The sequence below is a fragment of the Rana temporaria genome, chromosome 6 (assembly GCF_905171775.1).
Source record: "Rana temporaria chromosome 6, aRanTem1.1, whole genome shotgun sequence".
Lineage (NCBI taxonomy): Eukaryota > Metazoa > Chordata > Amphibia > Anura > Ranidae > Rana > Rana temporaria.
The window spans coordinates 133,155,407-133,176,941 of NC_053494.1; the positions used below are offsets into that span (position 1 = coordinate 133,155,407).

At 44.7% G+C, this 21,535-nt stretch overlaps 1 protein-coding gene across 1 annotated transcript in view; it reads left to right on the forward strand.

Annotated features, from left to right (window-relative positions):
• Positions 1 to 21,535, forward strand: part of LOC120943834 (ras-related protein Rab-5B-like) — a 61,060-nt gene that overhangs the window by 17,152 nt on the left and 22,373 nt on the right. The window contains exon 2 of the mRNA XM_040357391.1: positions 15,391 to 15,648. Coding sequence (XP_040213325.1) covers positions 15,489 to 15,648 — 160 coding nt within the window. The 5' untranslated portion in view covers positions 15,391 to 15,488. The remainder of the gene's footprint in view (positions 1 to 15,390; positions 15,649 to 21,535) is intronic.

Genomic DNA, 21,535 nt, shown 5'->3' on the forward strand with positions numbered 1-21,535 from the left:
AATATGAACGTTCAATAATGTCTTGAAGTTGTGAATGATAAATTCATGCAGGAAGTGAATGGGAAAGGTTTTATTTGTAAATTTGGTTGGCCAGTAATGTAATCTAGAAAATCTTAACCAACAGCACATCTTAAACCTTAAACCCTGTTGCAGCAGCACAGCTTGATGAAGAAGTTATCAGCCTGCTAATTGGGTCATTAGCTGCTTGCCCACCAGCTGTCCTTGTCGTTATATGGCGGCAGGTTGGCTCTCCTGCACAAATCGCCGTAGCCGTACAGCGGATCGCGCAGGCGTAGTTGTGGGGGCAGGCGCGTGCACACTGCGGGAACATGCCCACGGGTCGGGCGACTTGCGATCGGCTAGTACAGGGGCAGAACGGGGTATGCCTTGGTAAACAAGACAAATCCCAGTTCTGACTGGGGACATGACAGAGATCTACTGTTCCTAGTGACCGGGAACGGTGATCTCTATCCTGTCCCTTGCAGCCCATTCCCCCTACAGTTAGAATACACCCAGGGAACACACTTAACCCCTTGATTGCCCCTAGCGTTAACCCCTTCCCTGCCAGTAGCACTGATCAATGTCACTGGTCCCCCAAAATGTGTCATTTAGGATCAGATTTGTCCGCTGCAATGTCACAGTCCTTCTAAAAATCGCAGATTTCCGCCATTACTAGTAAAAACAATTAAAAAAATAAAAGTCCCTAAATCTATCTCATAGTTTTGTAGATGCAATAACTTTTGCACAAACTAATCAATATATGCTTATTGCGAATTAATTTATTTATTGATTTTTTTATATATATATATATATATATATATATATATATATATATATATATATATATATATATATATATATATATATATATATATATATATATATATATATATATATATATATATATATATATATATATATATATATATATATATATATATATATATATATATATATATATATATATATATATTTTATTAAAAATATGTAGAATATAAATCGACCTAAACTTTTTTTTTTTTTTTTTTTTAAATATATATATTTTTTTGGATATGTATTATAGCAAAAAGTAAAAAAAAAAAGTGGTGTGTGTGTGTGTGTTTTTTTTTTTTACGCTCTTTGTTTATAGCGCAAAAAAATAAAAACCGAACCGCAGAGGTGATCAAATACCACCAAAAGAAAGCTCTATTTGTGGGGAATTTTTGGGGGTTTGGGTACAACCGTGCAACTGTCAGTTAAAGCGACGCAGTGCCATATCGCAAAAAATGGCCTGGTCCATTAAGGGGGTAAGTCCTTCCGGCCCATAAGTGGTTAAAGTGTTAGGCCCCGTACACACGACAGAGTTTCTCGGCAGAATTCACCGAGAAACTCGGTCAAAACCCGGATTCTGCCGAGAAACTCTGTCGTCTGTACAGTTTTGGCTCGATGGAGCCGCCGAGGAGCTCGACGAGAAAATAGAGAACATGTTCTCTATTTTCTCGTTGTTCTATGGGAGAAGGCGGCCCGCCGAGCTCCTCGGCGGCTTCATCCCAGAACCCGACGAGGAACTCGACGTGCCAAGCACGTCGAGTTCCTCGGCCGTGTGTACGGGGCCTAACTGTTATCCATAACAACTTGATATAAATAATGTTCTTTATCAAGGAACATAAATTCCACATTAATAATAATTATTCCTTAAAAATAACTGTGTGCTGTAACTTGCCTCCAGCATTGGTCAGGTTTCTTCTTACTGGAGTCTGTCATTTTGCTGAAGCTGAAGGGGTACCGCGTATGACGGGGGAGGGAGTACAAGCTCTTGCTGCTCCCAATTTCGATAGCCAGCATTGTCTGAATTTGGTACCGTGCACTTGCATGCAGGGCTGTGGAGTCGGAGTCGAGGAGTCGGAGTCGGGGGAAATTTTGGGTACCTGGAGTCGGAAAACAATGCTCCGACTCCTACTAAATTTAGATTGGAATAAAAAAAAAAAAAAGCAAGTTTAAATGTCCCAATTCACAAAAAAAGTTATAATTAATGACTCCTCTACTGTAAGAATAAAGACCAATGCATGCAGTGCCTCAGGTAACCACAAAACGAACACGTTAAGTGACCGTGAAGAAGCATGCTTTTCATGTGCTTCACTATATGGCACGCAACGCACAATTAGGAGCTGCAATACTTATACTTTCCATAGTATTGTGTTCTGCTTTTACAGGGAACGCAGCGTCCATGTGTAACCTAGCCTCTCACTGATAAGGGATTAAATAAATATGTTTTTTGCAGGACTAGAGAGTGAGACACTTGTATAAGTGAAGGGAATGGAGGGCCAATAGTCCAAGACTGAAGCTGTAAACCATTGGAAAAACTGCTGTCATTCAGCTAAGGCTATAAAAACTTGTAAACTCCGATTGTTAGCTTAAACTTTAAACATGACTATGGGATTCTCCTAGGAAAATCATGTTTTAGAATAAATGCCCCTTCCTGGATCCTCCCACTGCCCTATCTTCAGCAGCAGATAAGCACACAAAGGAGAAAGCAGCAGCCCAACTACCTCTCTAAGATTATTTTCAGCCCTAAAAATAATAAAGTCTGACTTAAGAGCCTCTATGAAAGAGGATCTGGCAGAGGCAATTCTCTTCCTTAGAACTCTACATTGAATTGATTTGCATTTGCTAACCCTATAACTACATTTCAAGATTAATATAAACCATTTCTAGGTTTTACAGATTTTGTTTTTGGTTCATTATAGATAAGCTTTGTTTTTGTTCTAAAACAACCAAATAATGTGGTTTGTATTTTTGAACTGGTAAAGATCCTGTTCCTGATGTTTATGCCTGCTGCTACTATCCAGCCACTTGATTGTTTTCCTTGTGTTTGTCTTTTGCTTAAACTGTGCAATACAGTAGACTGTTGGCTTCCCAGCCAGTAGTCCTGTGGTAGGTTGCGTTTCTTTCCCTCAAGGAATGTATAAAATACATTCGCATATTAATACAGAGGAGTCGGAGTCGGGGAGTCGGAATCGGAAGTACATAAAACTGAGGAGTCGGAGTCGGAACATTTATCTACCGACTCCACAGCCCTGCTTGCATGGCTGTCAGATTGGGAGCATCAGCTGTGTTCGTGCAGCCGCTGCATCCCAGATGACATGAATGGGGGGAAATGCCTGCACAGTAATACACGGCCCTCGTGTGATTGTACACTGAAGTCCCCTACATGTGAACAAGGCACTGCAGTCATTTTAAATGTAGGGAAGTTCAGATCCCTCTACAGACCATATTTCTAGATTAAAAATATTTTTAAAAGCCCACAGAGAACTTTGATCACAGAAATCCTTCCAAACATTTCGAATACTTGTGGAATGTTAAGTCTTAATTGCCATTATTATATTAAAATGATACAGGCAATAAAGTTTTGTTACAGCTTCCAGTAATTCCAGGGTCATTTTTGATCCACCTCTGTTTGGTTGGTCTTTGAAGTTTTTTACGGGACAAAGTAAATGCTCAGTTTTATTGCATATGCTTTTAAAGTTCCATTCTTTCCCGTAGTATTTAAAGCAGACCATCAGTCATGTTTTCAACTTTCCATCTAATAAATCTTCTGCCCTTGTGTTAACTTTGGATAGTAAAATATTTTTTCCTGCCAGGAAATACCTAATACAGCCCACTTCTTGTTTCTTGTCTGTCATTGGCCTAGTCTTATGATCTCTCTATCTTCTCATAAGAGGGCAAATGAGAGATGCAGAGTTGGAGGTGTGTCTGTGTAAATCCAGGAAGTGAACAGGCAACAGCTTCAGCTGCCCACTGTTAAAATTGATGCAGCATATTTGGCAAGTATAGAATCGCATAAAATAACATGCAAAGTGGTTGGAGAGAAGCTTCAGAAGGGCAAAAATGTTTTTATTACAAATTATGTGAGCTGACTGCAGTTACTCTTTAATAGAATGTTCATGTAAGATGAATTGAAATAAGATTGGTACCATATTTGCCAGTGTGTAAAGCGACTGGGCGTATAAGACGACCCCCTAATTTTCCAGCTTAAATGTTGGTTTTGGGATCTACCCGCCGTATAAGATGACCCCTCCCCCCCCACTGCGCCATTGCCTCACCTCACTGTGCCACTGCCTCACCTTACCCAGGGCCGGCGCTAGCGCAAGGCAAGTTGGGCTCTTGCCTTACGGCGCCAGCGCCGACAGGCAAACAGGGCGGAAAACTGAGCTGGTCACCGCCGGGACAGTCGTAGTGTGTGTGTGTCTGTGGTGGGCTGGGCTCATGGCTGCCGCTGCATGACTGGCTGTGCTCTGGGCTTCGGCCACCAGGCTCCATTCAGTGATTGGACGAACGGAGGTCACATGCGGTGGCAGGGCTGGATTGCTCAAGGAGTTCCGCCTCCGCCTTGCTAATGTGAACCGCCGCCGTCTTCTCTTCCTCCTCTCTGGATTGGATGATTTCCCCTACGTTGTGGCAGCCACTCTGGTACTAGTGCGGCGCCAGCTCTAACCCGGTACTCACATGCAATGAAATTACATCTTCAGGGATATGGATCTGCGGCTGCCTGACCAAGTGAACTGCGGTATGTGAAACGGATGTACATACACAGAACATCAACGTCTCCCCCACTTAATGTCCTCAATGTTCCTCCAATGTCCCCCCACTTATCTCTAATGCCTCTCCCCCCCCCCCCCACTTATCCACAATGCCCCTCCTCTCACTTATCCCCAATGTCCCCACCTGTCCTCCCACGTATCCCAAATGTTTCTCCTCTCCTCTCATGTATCCCAAATATCCCCCACTTATCCCAAGTAGCCCCTCTCTCCCCAAACATGTCCCAAACATCCCCCCACTTAGAACCATTGCCCCCCCCCTCCCCCAACTTGGCACCATTGTTCCAGCTCTCCCCCAAGTTAGAAATTAGCACATTGCCCCCCCCCCCATTTAGCACCAATGCCCCATTAACTTGGCACCAATATCATTGCCTATACCCCCTCATTCTACAAAGTGCATATACAGGGGATTCGGTTCACTGAAAACCTGTGGAGGGAAATAATTTATTGACGACTGCTGCGTGTGCGGGGGGGGGGGGGGGGGCGGTAAAATGCACCTTCGCCTGAGTTTGCAAAAATCCTTGCACCGCTCCTCCCCTCGCCTCACTGTGCCATTGCCTCCCCTCGTCTCACTGTGCCATTGCCTCCCCTCGCCCCACTGTGGTAAAATGCACCTTCGCCTGAGTTCACAAAAATCCTTGCATCGGCCCTGACCTCACCTCACTGTGCCACTGCCTCGCCTCACTGTGCCATTGCCTCCCCTTGCCGAGGACGAGACGACGTCTGTGATAGGTGGAACACTAAACACAGGCTCTTCTGGGAAACTGAGTGTTCCGCCTATCACGGAACACCACAAGGAGGAGGCGCAGCTTTTAAAAAATGGATGCCCACAGTCTGCTTTTGGTGTATAAGACGACCCCTGATTTTTGAGCTATATTTTTAAGTGCAAAAGGTCGTCTTATACGCCGGCAAATACGGTATGTACTATGTGTCCTTTACATGCGAATGTGACCAGATCCCTGCCATTTATCAGTCTGGCTCTCTCAGCTCCCTTGTATCCACTTCAATGACTGATACATTAAAGAGTTATTTTAACACATCTGTGTCACAATGTTGCCACCCATCTCTGGAGCGCAGGGAAAAGCGAAGTCTATAATTTCCACCCTGCTGCTGGCAGACGTTTGGCCATTTATGTAGCTATTCTTATTTTCAGGAGGCGATTATTAAATTATAAGCTGACAGTTTTATAGCTAAAATAAAATTCTTTTTGTGTTGCATTAAGTGACTGTTCTGGTAAAATTATGTTTTTTTTTTTCCATAGAAATTCTAGGCAAAGCACATTGTTCAAGTTTTGATGCCTAGGCCAAAGTTAGAGGGATTGGCTGATTTAATAACAGGTCTAATTTGCAAACTGAATATATATATGTAGTTTTTTTAAGAACATATAAAACCAATGGTACACTGTTTATTATCATAATGTTTTTGCTATAAAATTACTCAGAACCCCCAAACATTATATATGTTTTTTAGCAGACACCCTAGGAAATAAAATGGCAGTCGAATTAAAAAATAAAACAGTAAAGTTAGCCCAATTTTTAGTTAAAGATGATGTTACGCCGAGTAAATACCCAACATGTCGCGTTAAAATTTGCGCACACTCACTGAATAGCGCCAAACTTCTGTACTTAAAGCGGGAGTTCACCCAAAAATGAACTTTCTGCAGTTAGATCCAGCATACTGCTGACATCTGCAGTATTCTGGTCTTTTTTATCTCATTTTGGTACTTATCGTTTTAGCAGTATTTCTTGTATGGCTCCGAGCGGGGAATCCTGCGGGGAATGGGCGTTCCCGAAGGCAAGCAAGTTGATTGACGGCCTTCTATAGCGCGTCACGGCTTCCGAAAACAGCCGAGGTGACACTTGGCTGTTTACGGCACCTGCGCCTGCCGTGTAGGGCTGACTGCGCAGGCTCCGTAAATTGCCGAGTGTCACTCGTGTGGATTTTCGGAAGCCGTGACGAAGGCTGTCAATCAACTTGCTTGTCTTCGGGAACGCCTATACCAGGAAGTAATCCCCGCTCGGAGCCATAGAAGAAATACTGCTAAAACGATAAATACCAAAAAAAAAGACCAGCATACTGCAGATGTCAGCAGTATGCAGTATACATCTGACAGAAAGTTGATTTTTGGGTGAACTCCCGCTTTAAAGATCTCCATAGGCGACGCTTTAATTTTTTTTTTTTTTTACAGGTCATCAGTTTAGAGTTACACAGAAGGTCTAGTGCTAGAATTGTTGCTATTCCGGTGATACCTCACGTGTGGTTTGAATGGTGTTTACATATGTGGGTGGGACTTAAGTGTGCGGTCGCTTCTGTGCCCGAGCACACAGGGGCGCTTTAAAAAAATGTATTATTATTATTTTACTTTATTTTATAATTTTTCCATTTTACACAAGTATACATAACATAAAAGAGGACTATTTTTGGGTACTCTGTAAACAGATATAAACCGTTATATGTGTTAATTCCTGTTTATATATCTTAAAGAATATACAGTCTAAAATTCTCATGTACAGTCTGCCCTCATGTGACAGCCCTGGCCTGAGTGACCAATATCCAGAATACCAGGTACTTTTGGCACTCCTGGCTGAGTTTGGCAGAAGAAAAAAGGGACGTTGGACATGTTCTGGTGGAGCTGCCGTTAAAGTAAGCCTGTTGCTTTAGGCCACATTCACACCTGAGCATAGCGTTTTCAGTCGTTTTGTCGCACGTATTAACACGTATTCGTGCGTTTGCATACATCGTTGTCCGACGTTTTTGAACTTCGTCGTTTTTTTATTTTAGCCAATCGGAAAAATGCTCATCTCTTTCATCATTTGTTGCTATGTTTGTAGATTTTTTTTTTTATCTTCTTCCTGGGTGAATATTCTATTTCACAGGACAGATTAAAGCGACAAAACGCCCGTAGAAACGCTCGTTGTCGCGCTAGACGATTGAATCGAGCGTTTCCATTAGTTTCTATGGGAATACAAACATTCAAAGACGCCCAAATCAGCCCAATTTGGCGTTTTGGAGTGGAGAAGTGAACCATCTCCATAGAGAATAATGTATTTTTTCCCCTCTAGCGTTTTATAGCTTCAGGCTACAAAACGCTCAGGTGTGAATGCAGCCTTACCCTCCATCAGCAAACCACAGTTTTTCTCGGGTTGACTTTTTGACATTAACACAGTTGCACTTACTCCTGCAAATCATTAGTTATCCACACTTGCTGGTTGCTTAGTGTTTTTTTTTGTTTTTTTTGTTTTTTGCTTTACTTTAGTTTACTTCGTGCCTACAGTACAATTGAATGTTTAGCATTGCTCATCTCTTCTGCTCAGGTCTCATAACTGTTTCACACATCACAAGGTACAAAGTTTTGCCACAAGACTTGTGAGTACTGAATATACAGTGGATATAAAAAGTCTACACACCCCTGTTAAAATGTCAGGTTTCTGTGAAATTGGGACAAAGATAAATCATTTCAGACATTTTTCCACCTTTTTAATGTGACCTATAAACTGTACAACTCGGTTGAACAACAAACTGAAATCTTTTAGGTGGAGGGAAGTAAAAGTAAAAATAAACTAAATAAATATGGTTGCAAAGGTGTGCGCACCCCTAAACTAATACTTTGTTGGAGCACCTTGTGATTTTATTACAGCACTCAGTCTTTTTGGGTATGAGTCTATCAGCATGGCACATCTTGACTTGGCAATATTTGTCCACTCTTCTTTGCGAAAACAATCCAAATCTGTCAGATTGTGAGGGCATCTCCTGTTCACAGCCCTCTTCAGATCACCCCACAGATTCTCAATAAGATTCAGGTCTGGGCTCTGGCTGGACCATTCCAAAACGTTAATCTTCTTCTGGTGAAGCCATTTCTTTGTTGATTTGAATGTATGCTTTGGGTCGTTGTCACGCTAAAAAAATAAAGTTCCTCTTCATGTTCAGCTTTTTGTGCTAATATTGACTGGTATTTGGAACTGCTCATAATTCCCTCTACCTTGACTAAGGCAACTGTTCCAGCTGAATTAAAATGGCCCCAATATATGATTTTGCCACCACCATGCTTCACGGTGGGTATGGGGTTCTTTTGGTGATGTGTAGTGTTGTTCTTGTTGTTGCACCAAAAATATCTTTTGGAATTATGGCCAAAAAGTCCAACCTTGGTTTCATCAGACCAGAACACCTTTTCCCACATGCTTTTGGGAGGCTTCAGATGTGTTTTTGCAAAATTTAGCCAGGTTTTGATGGTTTTTCTTTGCAAGAAATGGCTTCTGACTTTCGAATCTACCCCATAGCCCAGAGCTATGAAGAATACGGGAGATGGTTGTCACATGTACCACAAAGCCAGTACTTGCCAGATATTCCTGCAGCTCCTTTAATGTTGCTGTGGGCCTCTTGGCAGCCTCCCTGATCAGTTTTTCTTTTTGTCCAGTTCTTGGTAATGTCACTGTTGTGCCATATTTTCTCCACTTGATGATGACTGTCTTGTTCCTCGGTATAGCTAATGCCTTGGAATTTTTTCCTCGTACCCTTCTCCTGACTGATACCTTTTAACAATAAGGTCCCTCTGGTGCTTTGGAAGCTCTCTTCGGACCATGGCTTTTGCTGTAGGATGCGACTAAGAAAATGTCAGGAAAGACCTACTAGAACAGCTGATGTTTATTTGGAGTTAATCGAAGGCACTTTAAATGATGGCATGTGTGTACTGACTCCTAATTAACATGAGTTTGAATGTGATTGCTTATTTCAGAACACAGCTACACATTATTTGAGTTTTGTATTTGTTGTTCATCTTACTTGTGCAGTTTGTAGGTAACATTAAAGGTGGAAAAAGTACTGAAATGTATTTATCTTTTTTTATATATATATATATATATATATATATATATATATATATATATATATATATATATATATATATATATATATATATATATATAAAAAGATAAATTCGCAGAAACCTGACACTTTAACAGGGGTGTATAGACTTTATATCCACTGTAGGTGATGAATGAGATGAAAATATCAGGGATACGGTGTATACAACACATCATGCCTTGATCTAAGGTGAAGAACAAGGTCAAAGCAACACATAATAAATACTTGTTTGACTGATTGCTAATTTACTTTACAAATCTGACTTTGCTGTGTGTCACATGATGATGGCTTTTTCCATGATGTCACATTGTGTTTCTCCTTGGTAGATGCCTGGGTAAAAGGCACATCACGTGTATGCTTGTAAAATGTTTGCCTATGAAAAGATGCCTGTTTTCATGAGGGCTCCTTTAATGACACATGGAATGTTCTGAGTATTTATAGAAAAACTGTTTGGAATTCTTACATCGAAATAATATGTATTTTGTGTGTCAAGTAGAATAAAGCTGCTTTTAAGTCTTAAGACTGTTAGCATACCCAGCAGGATATTAGCAATGCTCTATACTTAAAGTGATTGTAAAGCTTTCATTTTTTTTTTTTTTGTATTAAAATAATAAACATGTTAGACTTGCCTGTTCTGTACAGTGGTTTTGCACAGAGCAGCCCGGATCCTCCTCTTCTCGGGTCCCACGCTGGCGCTCCTTCCTCCTCTTGGGTAACCCCCACAGCAATCAGTTTGCTATGGGGGCACCCAAGCCAAGCCCCTGCTCTGTGTGTCCATTTACACACGGAGCCTTGACTTGGCCCACCCCCTCCGTCTCCTGATTGGCTCACGGGCTGTGATTGTCAGCAGTGGGAGCCAATAGCCAATCAGTAGTGCGAGTTCCCAGAGGGGCAAGTCTCACTGGATCAAAAGGGGGCTCAGGTAAGTACTGGAGGGGGCTGCACACACAAGGTCTTTTACCTTCATGTATAGCATGCGTAAAGGTAAAAAACCTTGTTTCTTTACAACCACTTTAACCATTTGCCGCCAAATCACGTACCTGTACATTATTTGGCTTTAAGTGGTTGTACTGGAGTGATGCCTGCTGCAGGCATCACCCCGGTACCGTTTTTTAGAGCCGACGGTCGGCTCTATTGTAATAACAACTTGTGGCCAAGTAGCCATTTGATTGTTTTTACAAGCAGCGGGCAGGGGTGTTGGGTATCTATTTACTTATCATCTTTCACATTATCAACTTCCCGCCCAAGGTACGTAAATGGATGTCCTTGACTTTGAGCAGAATATCTGAATGATGCCTCGTCTTTCCCTCCTCTCCGGCGCTGGCATTGTCACAGTGGGCACGCACTGCACATGCACAAGCAAAGCGGAAGTTTCATTTTTGGGTGTCTGTAGATTAATCCCCTCAATACAGAGCCATAGCTAAAAGGCGGCTACATCGCGGCTCTCTTGTTCTGGAAGGGCGTCCATGGATGTCTTCCCAGAACACACCTCTCGTGCACCCCAGTGTGCACCCTGTAACTGCTCTGTCCTTTGGACATAGCTGATCATAGATTGTAGTAAAGGGCCAATCATGCATTGATTGGCCCCCTCCAATCAGCTCTCGGTGTTTGCCTCACTGAGCTCTGCTAAGTGTAACTTCAGCTCTCCGCCCCTTTTTTTCTGAACGCTCAAACAAGCTTTATGACTCAGCACTTTGCACCATGTAGAGAAGAAAAGTCTGTTGATAGAAAGGTACAACTTATGTAGGAGGATTTGTTTTCCATATGTGTATCACCTGAGGCCAGTCACTTCACTGGGTATATGTAAGGCAGGCCTCGACAAAATCCAGGAGTCAGGTCGCAGTTGCGACAAGAAATTGTGACCTGGCGCCCGCCGGTAATTGAGGCCGCGGCTTTGCGGCCTCAATTACCGGCCGTCGCGGGCCCGCCACGATCGTGCGGCGGGGGAGGTGGGGGCGCACGGAGGCAAAGCATCCTGTGTCTGCGTGCCCCCCCACCTCCACGCGATCGCGACAGCCATTAATTTAGGCCGTGGCTTTGCAGCCTTGTGAAGGCCCAAGCTGCCTTCTGTGACCTGGCGCCATCTGGTGGTGGCTGTTGGCATTACAAGTAAAACAGCAGTTCTAATGTGTGTGTGTTTACTGTTTTCACTGCCATCTCCTTCCCTCTAATTAGAACCCCCAAACATTATGTATATTTTTTTTATTCTAACACCCTGGAGAATAAAATGGCGATCGTTGCAATACTTTGTCACACCGTATTTGCACAGCGTTCTTGCAAGCGCACTTTCTTTGGGGGAAAAAATACACTTTTTTTTATTAAAAAAATAACAACAGTAAAGTTATCCCAATTTTTTTTTATATTGTGAAAGATATGGTTACCCTGGGTAAATTGATACCCAACATGTCACGCTTCAAAATTGCGTCCGCTCGTGGAATGCCGACAAACTTTTACCCTTTAAAATCTCCATAGGCGACGTTTAAAAATATTCTACAATTTGCATGTTTTGAGTTACAGAGGAGGTCTAGAGCTAGAACTATTGCTCTCGCTCTAACGATCGCGGCGATACCTCACATGTGTGGTTTGAATACCGTTTACATATGCGGGCGCTACTCACGTATGTGTTCGCTTCTGCGCGCGAGCTTGGCGGGACTGGCGCGTTTTCTGCCTCCTAACTTTTTTAGCTGGCTCCTAGATTCCTAGCAAATTTGTGGAACCCTGATGTAAGGGTTAACAACAACTTTAACTCCTTGCAACCAATCCGATTTAGGCAGTTTGTTGTAGAAAGACCAATTCCATTCCAAATGTTGTGTGTTTTTTTTTTTTTTCTGCTTACTTTATTTATTAAAGCGGTAGTTCACCCCCCCCCCCCGACACATTTTACCATCGAGACAGGCATTGTAGCGCGAGCTACAGTATGCCTGTCCCGATTTTTTTAACCCCGTACTCACCTTGTAGTCGTCCATCGTAGATTTCGGCTCCCGCGGGGAATGGGCGTGCCTATGGAGAGGGAGGATGATTGACGGCCGGCCCTGGCACGTCACTCTCCCCGAAGACAGCCGGAGTAGGTCTCGGCTCTTCACGGCGCCTGCGCACAGGCTATGCGCACGCGTCGTGAAGACCAAGCCTATTTCGGCTATTTCCGGAGAAGCGTGACGCGCCAGAGCCGGCCGTCAATCATCCTCCGTCTCCATAGGCACGCCCATTCCCCGGTATCTTCGATGGACGACTACAAGGTGAGTACGGGGGTAAAAAATTCGGGACAGGCATACTGTAGCTCGCGCTACAATGCCTGATTTTAAGGTAAAAGAAAAAAAAAAAATTTCCCGTCGATAGGGTGAACCCCCGCTTTAACTTGTTGAATTTGACCTTTCTTGTCTATAGGAGCTGACTGTTCCACTTTTATGTGGAGTACACAGTACCTGGCATCAAAGGTTTTGTTTTTCTGGCATTTTTGTTGTGTGCTGTGTCACTAGTATAAAGGGAAGGGAGAGCAGAATGCACTATTTATAGATGGACCTTTGTCTGGTGCGAGTTCCGGTGCACAGAATATCATTTTGGTGATCTGTTGACACTAGAATGTCGGGGGATGGAGCATGTAAAACGGCAGCAATCAAATGTCCCATGCCAGCTTTTTCAGGGAGATGTTTCTCTTGCTGTTTTTTTTTATTTTATTATCTTTTGTCTGTGTGGACATAGCAACACTAGAGAGCCTTGATAGAGAAAATCCTAAAATTGCATGTATTGGTTCTTTAGAAACCTGCAGACTTTGCTACGTGGCCAGGGGCGGACTCACCATTAAAGGCTCTCGGGCACTGCCCGAGGGCCCCATGCCACTAGGGGGCCCCATCAGGGTTGCCAGGCTCATTTAAAACCAGGGACAGTATGTAAAAAGCTGTGTTTTTTTTTTTTTTTTTTTTTTTTTTTACATCTGTCCCTCATATGTCCAAAACCGACATGCTTTTGATGTGAAAATCCTGAGATTTTAGCTTTTCCACCTCTGTAATGCCTCCTGGCTTGGTGGCCATCTGTAAGCCCGGGGGCCCCATAATCTTCTATTGCCCGAGGTCCCCATAATCTTTTATTGCCCGAGGGCCCCATGAGTTGTCAGTCCGCCCCTGTACATCACTGTCTTGTACAACTAGTAGAGTTCTGTTCCAGAAATAAAAGTAAGTGGTTAAAGCGGAGTTCCACCCAAAATTGGAACTTCCGCTTATCCCACTCCTCACCCCCTTACATGCCACATTTGGCATGTAATTTTTTTTTGGGGGGGGGGGGAGTGGGGGCTTCAGGAGGAGTGGGACTTCCTGTCCCACTTCCTCCTTCCAGGTAGGCGATTTAAGCTTAATCACCTACAGGAAGGGGCTGCTGTAGGCGATCGCCTAGGACACGTCACAGGTCCTAGGCGATCTCCTGTCCAATCAGACGGCGCCGCTCGCGCATGCGCAGTGGGTGCCCGGCCGTGAAGCCGAAAGCTGTCACGGCCGGGTGCCCACAGTTGAAATGAAGACGCCGGCCGGGGAGGGGGGGAGAGGAGCGGAGCCCCGGCCGGCGCGTCGCTGGAACGCTGGAGCAGGTAAGTGTCTGTTTATTAAAAGCCAGCAGCTACACTTTTTGTAGCTGCTGACTTTTAATAAGCTTAAATGGGTGGAAAACCCCTTTAAAGTGGAGGTTCACCCAAAAAAATCAATTTTTAACATTAGATTGAGGCTAATTTTACTAAGCAGAATCGGGGTGTTTTTTTTTTTAAATGAATGCAGTACTTACCGTTTTAGAGATCGATGTTCTCCGTGGCTTCCGGGTATGGGCTGCGGGACTGGGCGTTCCTATTTGATTGACAGCCTTCCGATGGTCGCATACAGCGCGTCACGAGTTCCCGAAAGTAGACGAACGTCGGTGCGCAGGCGCTGTATAGAGCCGCACCGACGTTCGGCTTCTTTCGGGAACTGGTGACGGGCTGTATGCAACCTTCGGAAGGCTGTCAATCAAATAGGAACGCCCAGTCCCGAAGATCATACCCGGAAGCGGCGGGAGAACATCCATCTCTAAAACGGTAAGTACTGCATTCATTTAAAAAAAAAACACCCGATTCAGCTAAAATTAGCCTCAATCTAATGTTAAAAAAAAAAATTTAGGTGAACTCCCGCTTTAATACTTGAGCATGCCCCCTATTGGTCAGTGTGGATATGATCGTGGTGCTGCATCAGATTGTTCAAGAAAGTGATTTTGGCTTGTTAAAAAGGAGTTACAAAAAATAAAATAAAAAAGAGGAGTTGGGGGCCCCCCCCACGAAAAAAAATACTGTAGCTGCTGACTTTTAATATTGGGGCACTTCCTCTGCCCTTGAAAGCATTTGATCACACCAAGATCTGTGTTTATCAAATGCTTCTGATTGTTAATTTAAAATGGCGCAGTTTTACATCCGGGTAAACCAGAAGTGGTGTAAGGTCATCTCTTCCGGGTTACTATATCATATAGCCGAACAAAGCTGATCCAGTCTTTGTTGAGGTCTTTGTTCAGCTGGTAAGATAAGAGATCCCGATGAAGGTGGCAGGAGTGGGGATTTCCCCTCCCCACTGCTTGTTAAAGCAATCCAGTGACTAGTTAGCCACTAGGATTGCTTTTTTTCTTTACAAGAGAGCTGACCATCGGCTCTCAGAAACGGTACCAGCTTGATGGCTGCAGGCATTGTCGCGGTATAACCACTTGAAGTCCAGTGACGTAGTACGGATACCTCGCGTGGCGACAAGTGGATATCTTTTGTAGTGAAACTGAATTTGTTTTGGCTGCTTTCTTTTAAAACAAAAAGATTTTTGCCCTTGTTCATGTATAACTTTGCATATCTGAAAGCATCACTGTGTCGGTCCCCTGTGTTTGTTCATTCGTCTGATTTGTATTGAGTGTGGAATGAAAAAAGATAACCGAAATTCTATATTTTTCTTTTTCTCTGCAGATTGGTATTTAAAAGTAAATTTGGGTTTCAAATCGCTGGATTAAAGAATCTCATCTTTTGCTGGAGTGAAAGTCAGAAGGCAGGAAACGGAGGACGCCATGGCCAGCAGGGGGAGCTTAAGGGCTAATGGAGTAGGCCAGACAAAGATCTGTCAGTTCAAGCTGGTGCTACTTGGAGACATGGCAGTGGGCAAGTCCAGTCTGGTATTACGGTTCGTCAAGGGTCAGTTTGATGAATTTCAAGAGACCACTATAGGAGGTAAGAGGCACGTCATAATCTTTGTCTTTAATGTTGGGTAAAATGTGGCTTTCACTCACATACAGGCCATTTTACATGCGGAAAACGGTTTTAAACCCAAAAGCAAAAATTTATTGTATTGCAGCTTACTGATTCTTAGATGTGCTGGCTGCATTCGATTTATTTTTTAGGCTTTCTTTCCTTTATTTTCACCTGGTGATCCTGCCAGTAAGTGTTGGTTTTCAATAGAACAATCTGTCCTGCAGATGAAGCAGTCGGAGAGGTTGAGACAGACCTTTTAAAGTGGGGGTTCACCCGTACATAACAATTTTTTCCCCTTAGATGAATGCTCGTTTTGTCTAGGGGAATCGGCTAGTTGTTTTAAAATATGAGCTGTACTTTCCGTTTACGAGATGCATCTTCTCCGCCACTTCCGGGTATGGGCTGCGGGACTGGGCGTTCCTATTTTGATTGACAGTCTTCCGACGGTCGCATCCATCGCATCACGATTTTCCGAAAGAAGCCGAACGTCGGTGCGCAGTATAGAGCCGCACCGACGTTCCGCTTCTTTCGGCTACTAGTGACGCGATGGATGCGACTGTCGGAAGCCTCTCGGAAGACTGTCAATCAAGAAGGAACGCCCGCTCCCGAAGACCCATACCCGGAAGCGACGGAGAAGATGCATCTCGTAAACGGTAATTACGGATCATATTTTAAAACAACTAGCCGATTCCTCTAGACAAAACGAGCATTAATCTAAGGGGATTTTTTGAAAAAATTGTTTTATGGGTGAACTCCCGCTTTAACACTGACAGGGTCAGGTTTTATTCATTTATGTAAAACTTTTATCTCAAAAGGAAAACAGAACAGTTATTGTCACTGCTTAAAGTGTGAGCTGGAGTTTGGCTTCAGTTTGTTAGTGTATTTTAATCTGCTAGTGCATTCACCATTACTCTCCCCCCCAGATTACCAATTCTGCTGTCCAAAGGTGTCTCTGTTGCTCATTGATCCAGAGTGTAGGCATCCTAATACAGGAGGTGTGTTACTGTCCAGATCAGCAGGTGAAAACAGAGGGGGAAAAAAAGAATAGAACACTAATGCGGCCACCACAGCTAACGATTGGTAAGCTGCAACATATTCCATTTTTAGTTTTTGGGTTTATTACTGCCAGACGTCATAATCACAAGAAAGTAAAGGAAACTGCTCCTAGCACAGTGCTCTTGGTGCTTTTCTGAGGTTTTTTAAAAATAGTAGTACAGTGGAACTCGGATTGCGAGTAACACGGTTAACGAGCGTTTCGCAATATGAGCATTTTTTTTTTTTTTAATCCTGACTCGGTTGTCTCGCAAAACGAGCAGGATTCAAGCTTCTGCTGTGTGCAGTACCGCATTTGGCCAGAGGTGTGGGGGCGCCTGAGCCGTTCGGAAATACTCTGTTCCCAAGGGGTTCCGAATGCAGCTGAGCGGTCTCTGAGCATTTCCGAGTCTCTCCGGCAGGGTCGCTTTTAATAACATTCAATTACAATATGACTTGTATCGCAATTGTAAATTGCTTTATTATTATTATTCCCCCCCACAAAAGTGGAGTTACCCTTTAATTATAAGTGTGGTCACATGACAATCCTAGTTCTTTCTATTCATCTCCAAGGCTGTGCTTCATTGACACACTTACAATGTGAACTCAGGATGCACCCCGGGGGTGTGTCCATGACAACCTGGGCTTACAGGAAGTGTTGGATGACACTAGGCAACATTTCACCTGAAATTGGGGTGACTACTATCAGAGAAAGATGAAGAGGACACATTTTTTTTTCCATTTGCAAATGGACAAATATAAATTAATATATAAAAAAGCGTTGGACTTTAGGTTCTTAAAGGGAAGAGTTTTATGACCGTGGGTTTTGACATTTCTTTCACCAGGGAAAGCGCATTCCTATAGTACCCTCAGACCAGGGCCGGTGCAAGGATTTCTGCCTACACAAGCGAAGCTCCATTTTGGCCCCCCCCCCCCCCAACTGCCACCCACCTCCCTTGCAAAAAAATTTCTTTCAATAATTTTTTTATATAAAAAAACACACTAAATTTGTGCTTTTGTAACCACGCCACACCAGAAATTCTTAGTATAATATACACCATACTACTAAATGTAAAACATACTGGACCCCTTTACATTACACAGCACCATACACCACTGGACCCCTTTACATTACATAGCACTCTGGACCCCATTACACAGACACCCCCCAACAGTTCAGACCCCCACAGTACAGACACCCCTATAGTGCAGACCCCCACAGTACAGACACCCTTACAGTGCAGACCCCCACCCGACACAGTACAGACACCCCTACAGTGCAGACCCCCACCCCTATAGTGCAGACCCCCACAGTACAGACACCCCTACAGTGCAGACCCCCATACCCCACAGTACAGACACCCCTATAGTGCAGCCCCCCACAGTACAGAAACCCTTACAGTGCAGACCCCAACCCGACACAGTACAGACACCCCTACAGTGCAGACCCCCACCCCTATAGTGCAGACCCCCACAGTACAGACACCCCTACAGTACAGACCGACACCCCTATAGTGCAGACTCCCACAGTACAGACACCCCTACAGTGCAGACCCCCACAGTACAGACACCCCTATAGTGCAGACTCCCACCCCTACAATGCAGACACCCCTACAGTGCAGACTAGAGGTAGACCGATATGGGTTTTTCTCTGGCCGATACCGATGCCGATATTTCAAAATTGGGGCGGCCGATATTTTAGGCCGATTTTTGCAGCCGATATATTTTTTTTTTTTTTCATTATCTCAGAAAATCTAGGTTGGGGAGGAGGTTATTGTTTAGGGTGGAGAGGTAAAGTGCAGCCTATCAGTGTCCAACAGTGCCACCTCATTAGTGTCCACCAGTTCAGCCTGTCAGTGCAACCTCATCACTGCCTACCAGTTCAGCCTATTAGTGTCCATCAGTGCCACCTCATTACTGCCCACCAGTGCCACCTCATAATTATTAAAAAGGAAAAAAAATACAATCTTAGTCATTTTAAGAAAGGGGGGTACAGAGAGGTGGTTGTGGAGGAGGGGGGGTACAGAGAGGTGGTTGTGGAGGAGGGGGGTACAGAGAGGGCTGTAAAGCTACTTCTCTGTGCCCCCTCCTCTACCGCCACCTCTCTGTACCCCCTCCTCTACAGCCACCTCTCTGTACCCCCCCTCCTCCACAGCCACCTCTCTGTACCCCCCCTCCTCCACAGCCACCTCTCTGTACCCCCCCCTCCTCCACAGCCACCTCTCTCTGTACCCGCCTCCTCCACAGCCATGTGTTGTGGAGAGGGTGGATGGTGCTAGGCGTGGGTGGGGATGCGTTGTGGAGAGGGGTGGGTGGGGATGCATTGTGGAGTGGGATGGATGGTGCTTGGCGTGGGTGGTGATGCGTTGTGGAGAGGGGTGGGTGGGGATGCATTGTGGAGTGGGATGGATGGTGCTTGGCGTGGGTGGTGATGCGTTGTGGAGAGGGATGGATGGTGCTGGGTGTGGGTGGGGATGTGTTGTGGAGAGGGATAGATGGTGCAGGGGATGCGTTAGAGAGGGATGGATGGTGCTGGGTGGGGATGTGATGTGGAAAGGGATAGATGATGCAGAGGATGCGTTAGAGAGGGATGGATGGTGCTGGGTGGGGATGTGATGTGGAAAGGGATAGATGGTGCAGGGGATGCGTTAGAGAGGGATGGATGGTGCTGGGTGGGGATGAAGATGATTGTGTTGCATTGTGAAGATGGATGAGGATGACTCTGTGGGGATGAGAGTTACATTGTGAAGAGGATCTCCACAATGTAACTCTCATATCCACCCAGAGTCACCCTCATCCATTTTCTCAATGCCAGCCTGTCAACCTCAGCCAGGTTTCCCTTTAAACAGGAGTTTAAATAAAGTCTGCAGGGGGGGGGGCACAGTAACACACACAATTTCTGTGACTTACCCTCCATCCATGCTGCTTCCTGGTATTTATACAATAACATCATTAGCATGTGACAAACCGAGTCTCTGCTGCCTGACTAGTAACTCCCCCCAGCAGGAGATAGTGGCCAGCACTAGCTAAGCTTCTCTTCCTCCCCTGCAGAAGGTAGCATGCTGGCTGCTTGTAATTTTTTTTTGTGATGGACGCTGATGAGCTGACCAGCCAATCTGCAGGCACTTGATAGGGCTAGGTGCATGCAGATTGGCTGGTCAGCTCATCAGCGTCCATCACAAAAAAAAATTACAAGCAGCCAGCATGCTCCCTTCAGCAGGGAAGCACGGCCACGATCTCCTGCTGGGGGGAGTTACTAGTCAGGCAGCAGAGACTCGGCTTGTCACATGCTAATGATGTTATTGTTCTTCTGCAACAGCTCGCCGGGGGAGGGGGCGGGGCAGTGCGGTGCCAGTGAAACTTTTTCTCCCTCCCTTCTCCTCTACAGACGCCGTTCCCGGACCCGCAGGACTCGAGCCCTGGAGCGGGACACCGGGCGCCGGCAACTCCGGACAATAAAAAAAAAAAAAGTCATCTTTTATCGCCCCATCCCAGGCTGCGGACCTGCCCGCCCCAAGCGGCCGCTTGGTCCGCCTGGTGGTTGCGCCGGCCCTGCCTCAGACGGAGCTTGCACAAAACTATTACAGCTTCAAGATAAACTCCCATAGCTAGTAAGTGTTATAACCCCTTTTAGGTTTTTATTGCTGTATGTGCTCTTGTTGAAAGAACATGACTCTTTCCATTTGGGCATAAAGTGAGGGAAAATCTAAAATGTTACAATTGTCACCAAAAGCGGAAGTGGGGGGTCTTCTAATGAGGACACGGTATCTGGTGACTGTTGCCAAAAGGAGAGGTTTCCTCTTGCTATTTCCACCTTGGTGTTTCTTGCTAAGATCATTGAAAGAGTCATAGTCCAGCAGATTCAGAGTCATCTGGAGTACAACTCTATTCTAGATGACCTCCAGTCAGGTTTCCGACCTGGATGCAGGACTGAGACAGCCCTAGTCAATGTCCAGGACCAAATACTTCGTACCCTGGACAACGGTGAAACCGAAGCTCTGATACTTCTGGACTTGTCAGCTGCCTTCGATACCATCGATCATACACAGCTACTGCATAGACTAAAAATACGGCTAAGATCGAGGGGATGGCATTGGCATGGATGGTTTCATTCCTCCAAGATAGGGCACAACGGGTGAGGCTGGGAGCCTATCACTCTAATTGCAGCTCCCTGTCCTGTGGGGTACCACAGGGTCGGCGTTGTTGCCAATCCTGTTTTAGCATCAGTTTTCAAAATATCCAGTGTGCATGAGGCCTGAGCTATGACACCAGATGGAAGTTTGGTGTTTTTTTAGTTATTTACATATTGCCAACACATTTATCCTTGGAACCCTAAAGGGGCTGTAAAGGTAAAAAATAATGTTTTCCCTAAATAGCTTCCTTTACCTTAGTGCAGTCCTCCTTCACTTACCTCATCCTTCCATTTTGCTTTTAAATGTCCTTATTTCTTCTGAGAAATCCTCACTTCCTGTTCTTCTGTCTGTAACTACACAGAGTAATGTGAGGCTTTCTCCCTGGTGTGGAGAAAGCCTCTTGAGGGAGGAGGGGTGAGCAGGAGGGTCAGGACACTCTCTACTTTGCAGATATAGAAAGGAGCTGTGTGTTAGTGGGCGTCCTGACATGATTATACTGGGGTGTTAACACTCCAATCTCCACCAAATGGCAACCTGCAGAAGAATAAGTTTTGAAGCCATATGGTAGTAGGCATCAACCTCTAAAAGGCTCCACACCTATATTTTTCAATATTAATTAAGGTACACCTCATATACATACAGGGAAACAATTCTTGTAACTATTGCACAATTTAAGTATATGCAATTTAAAATGGCATCTT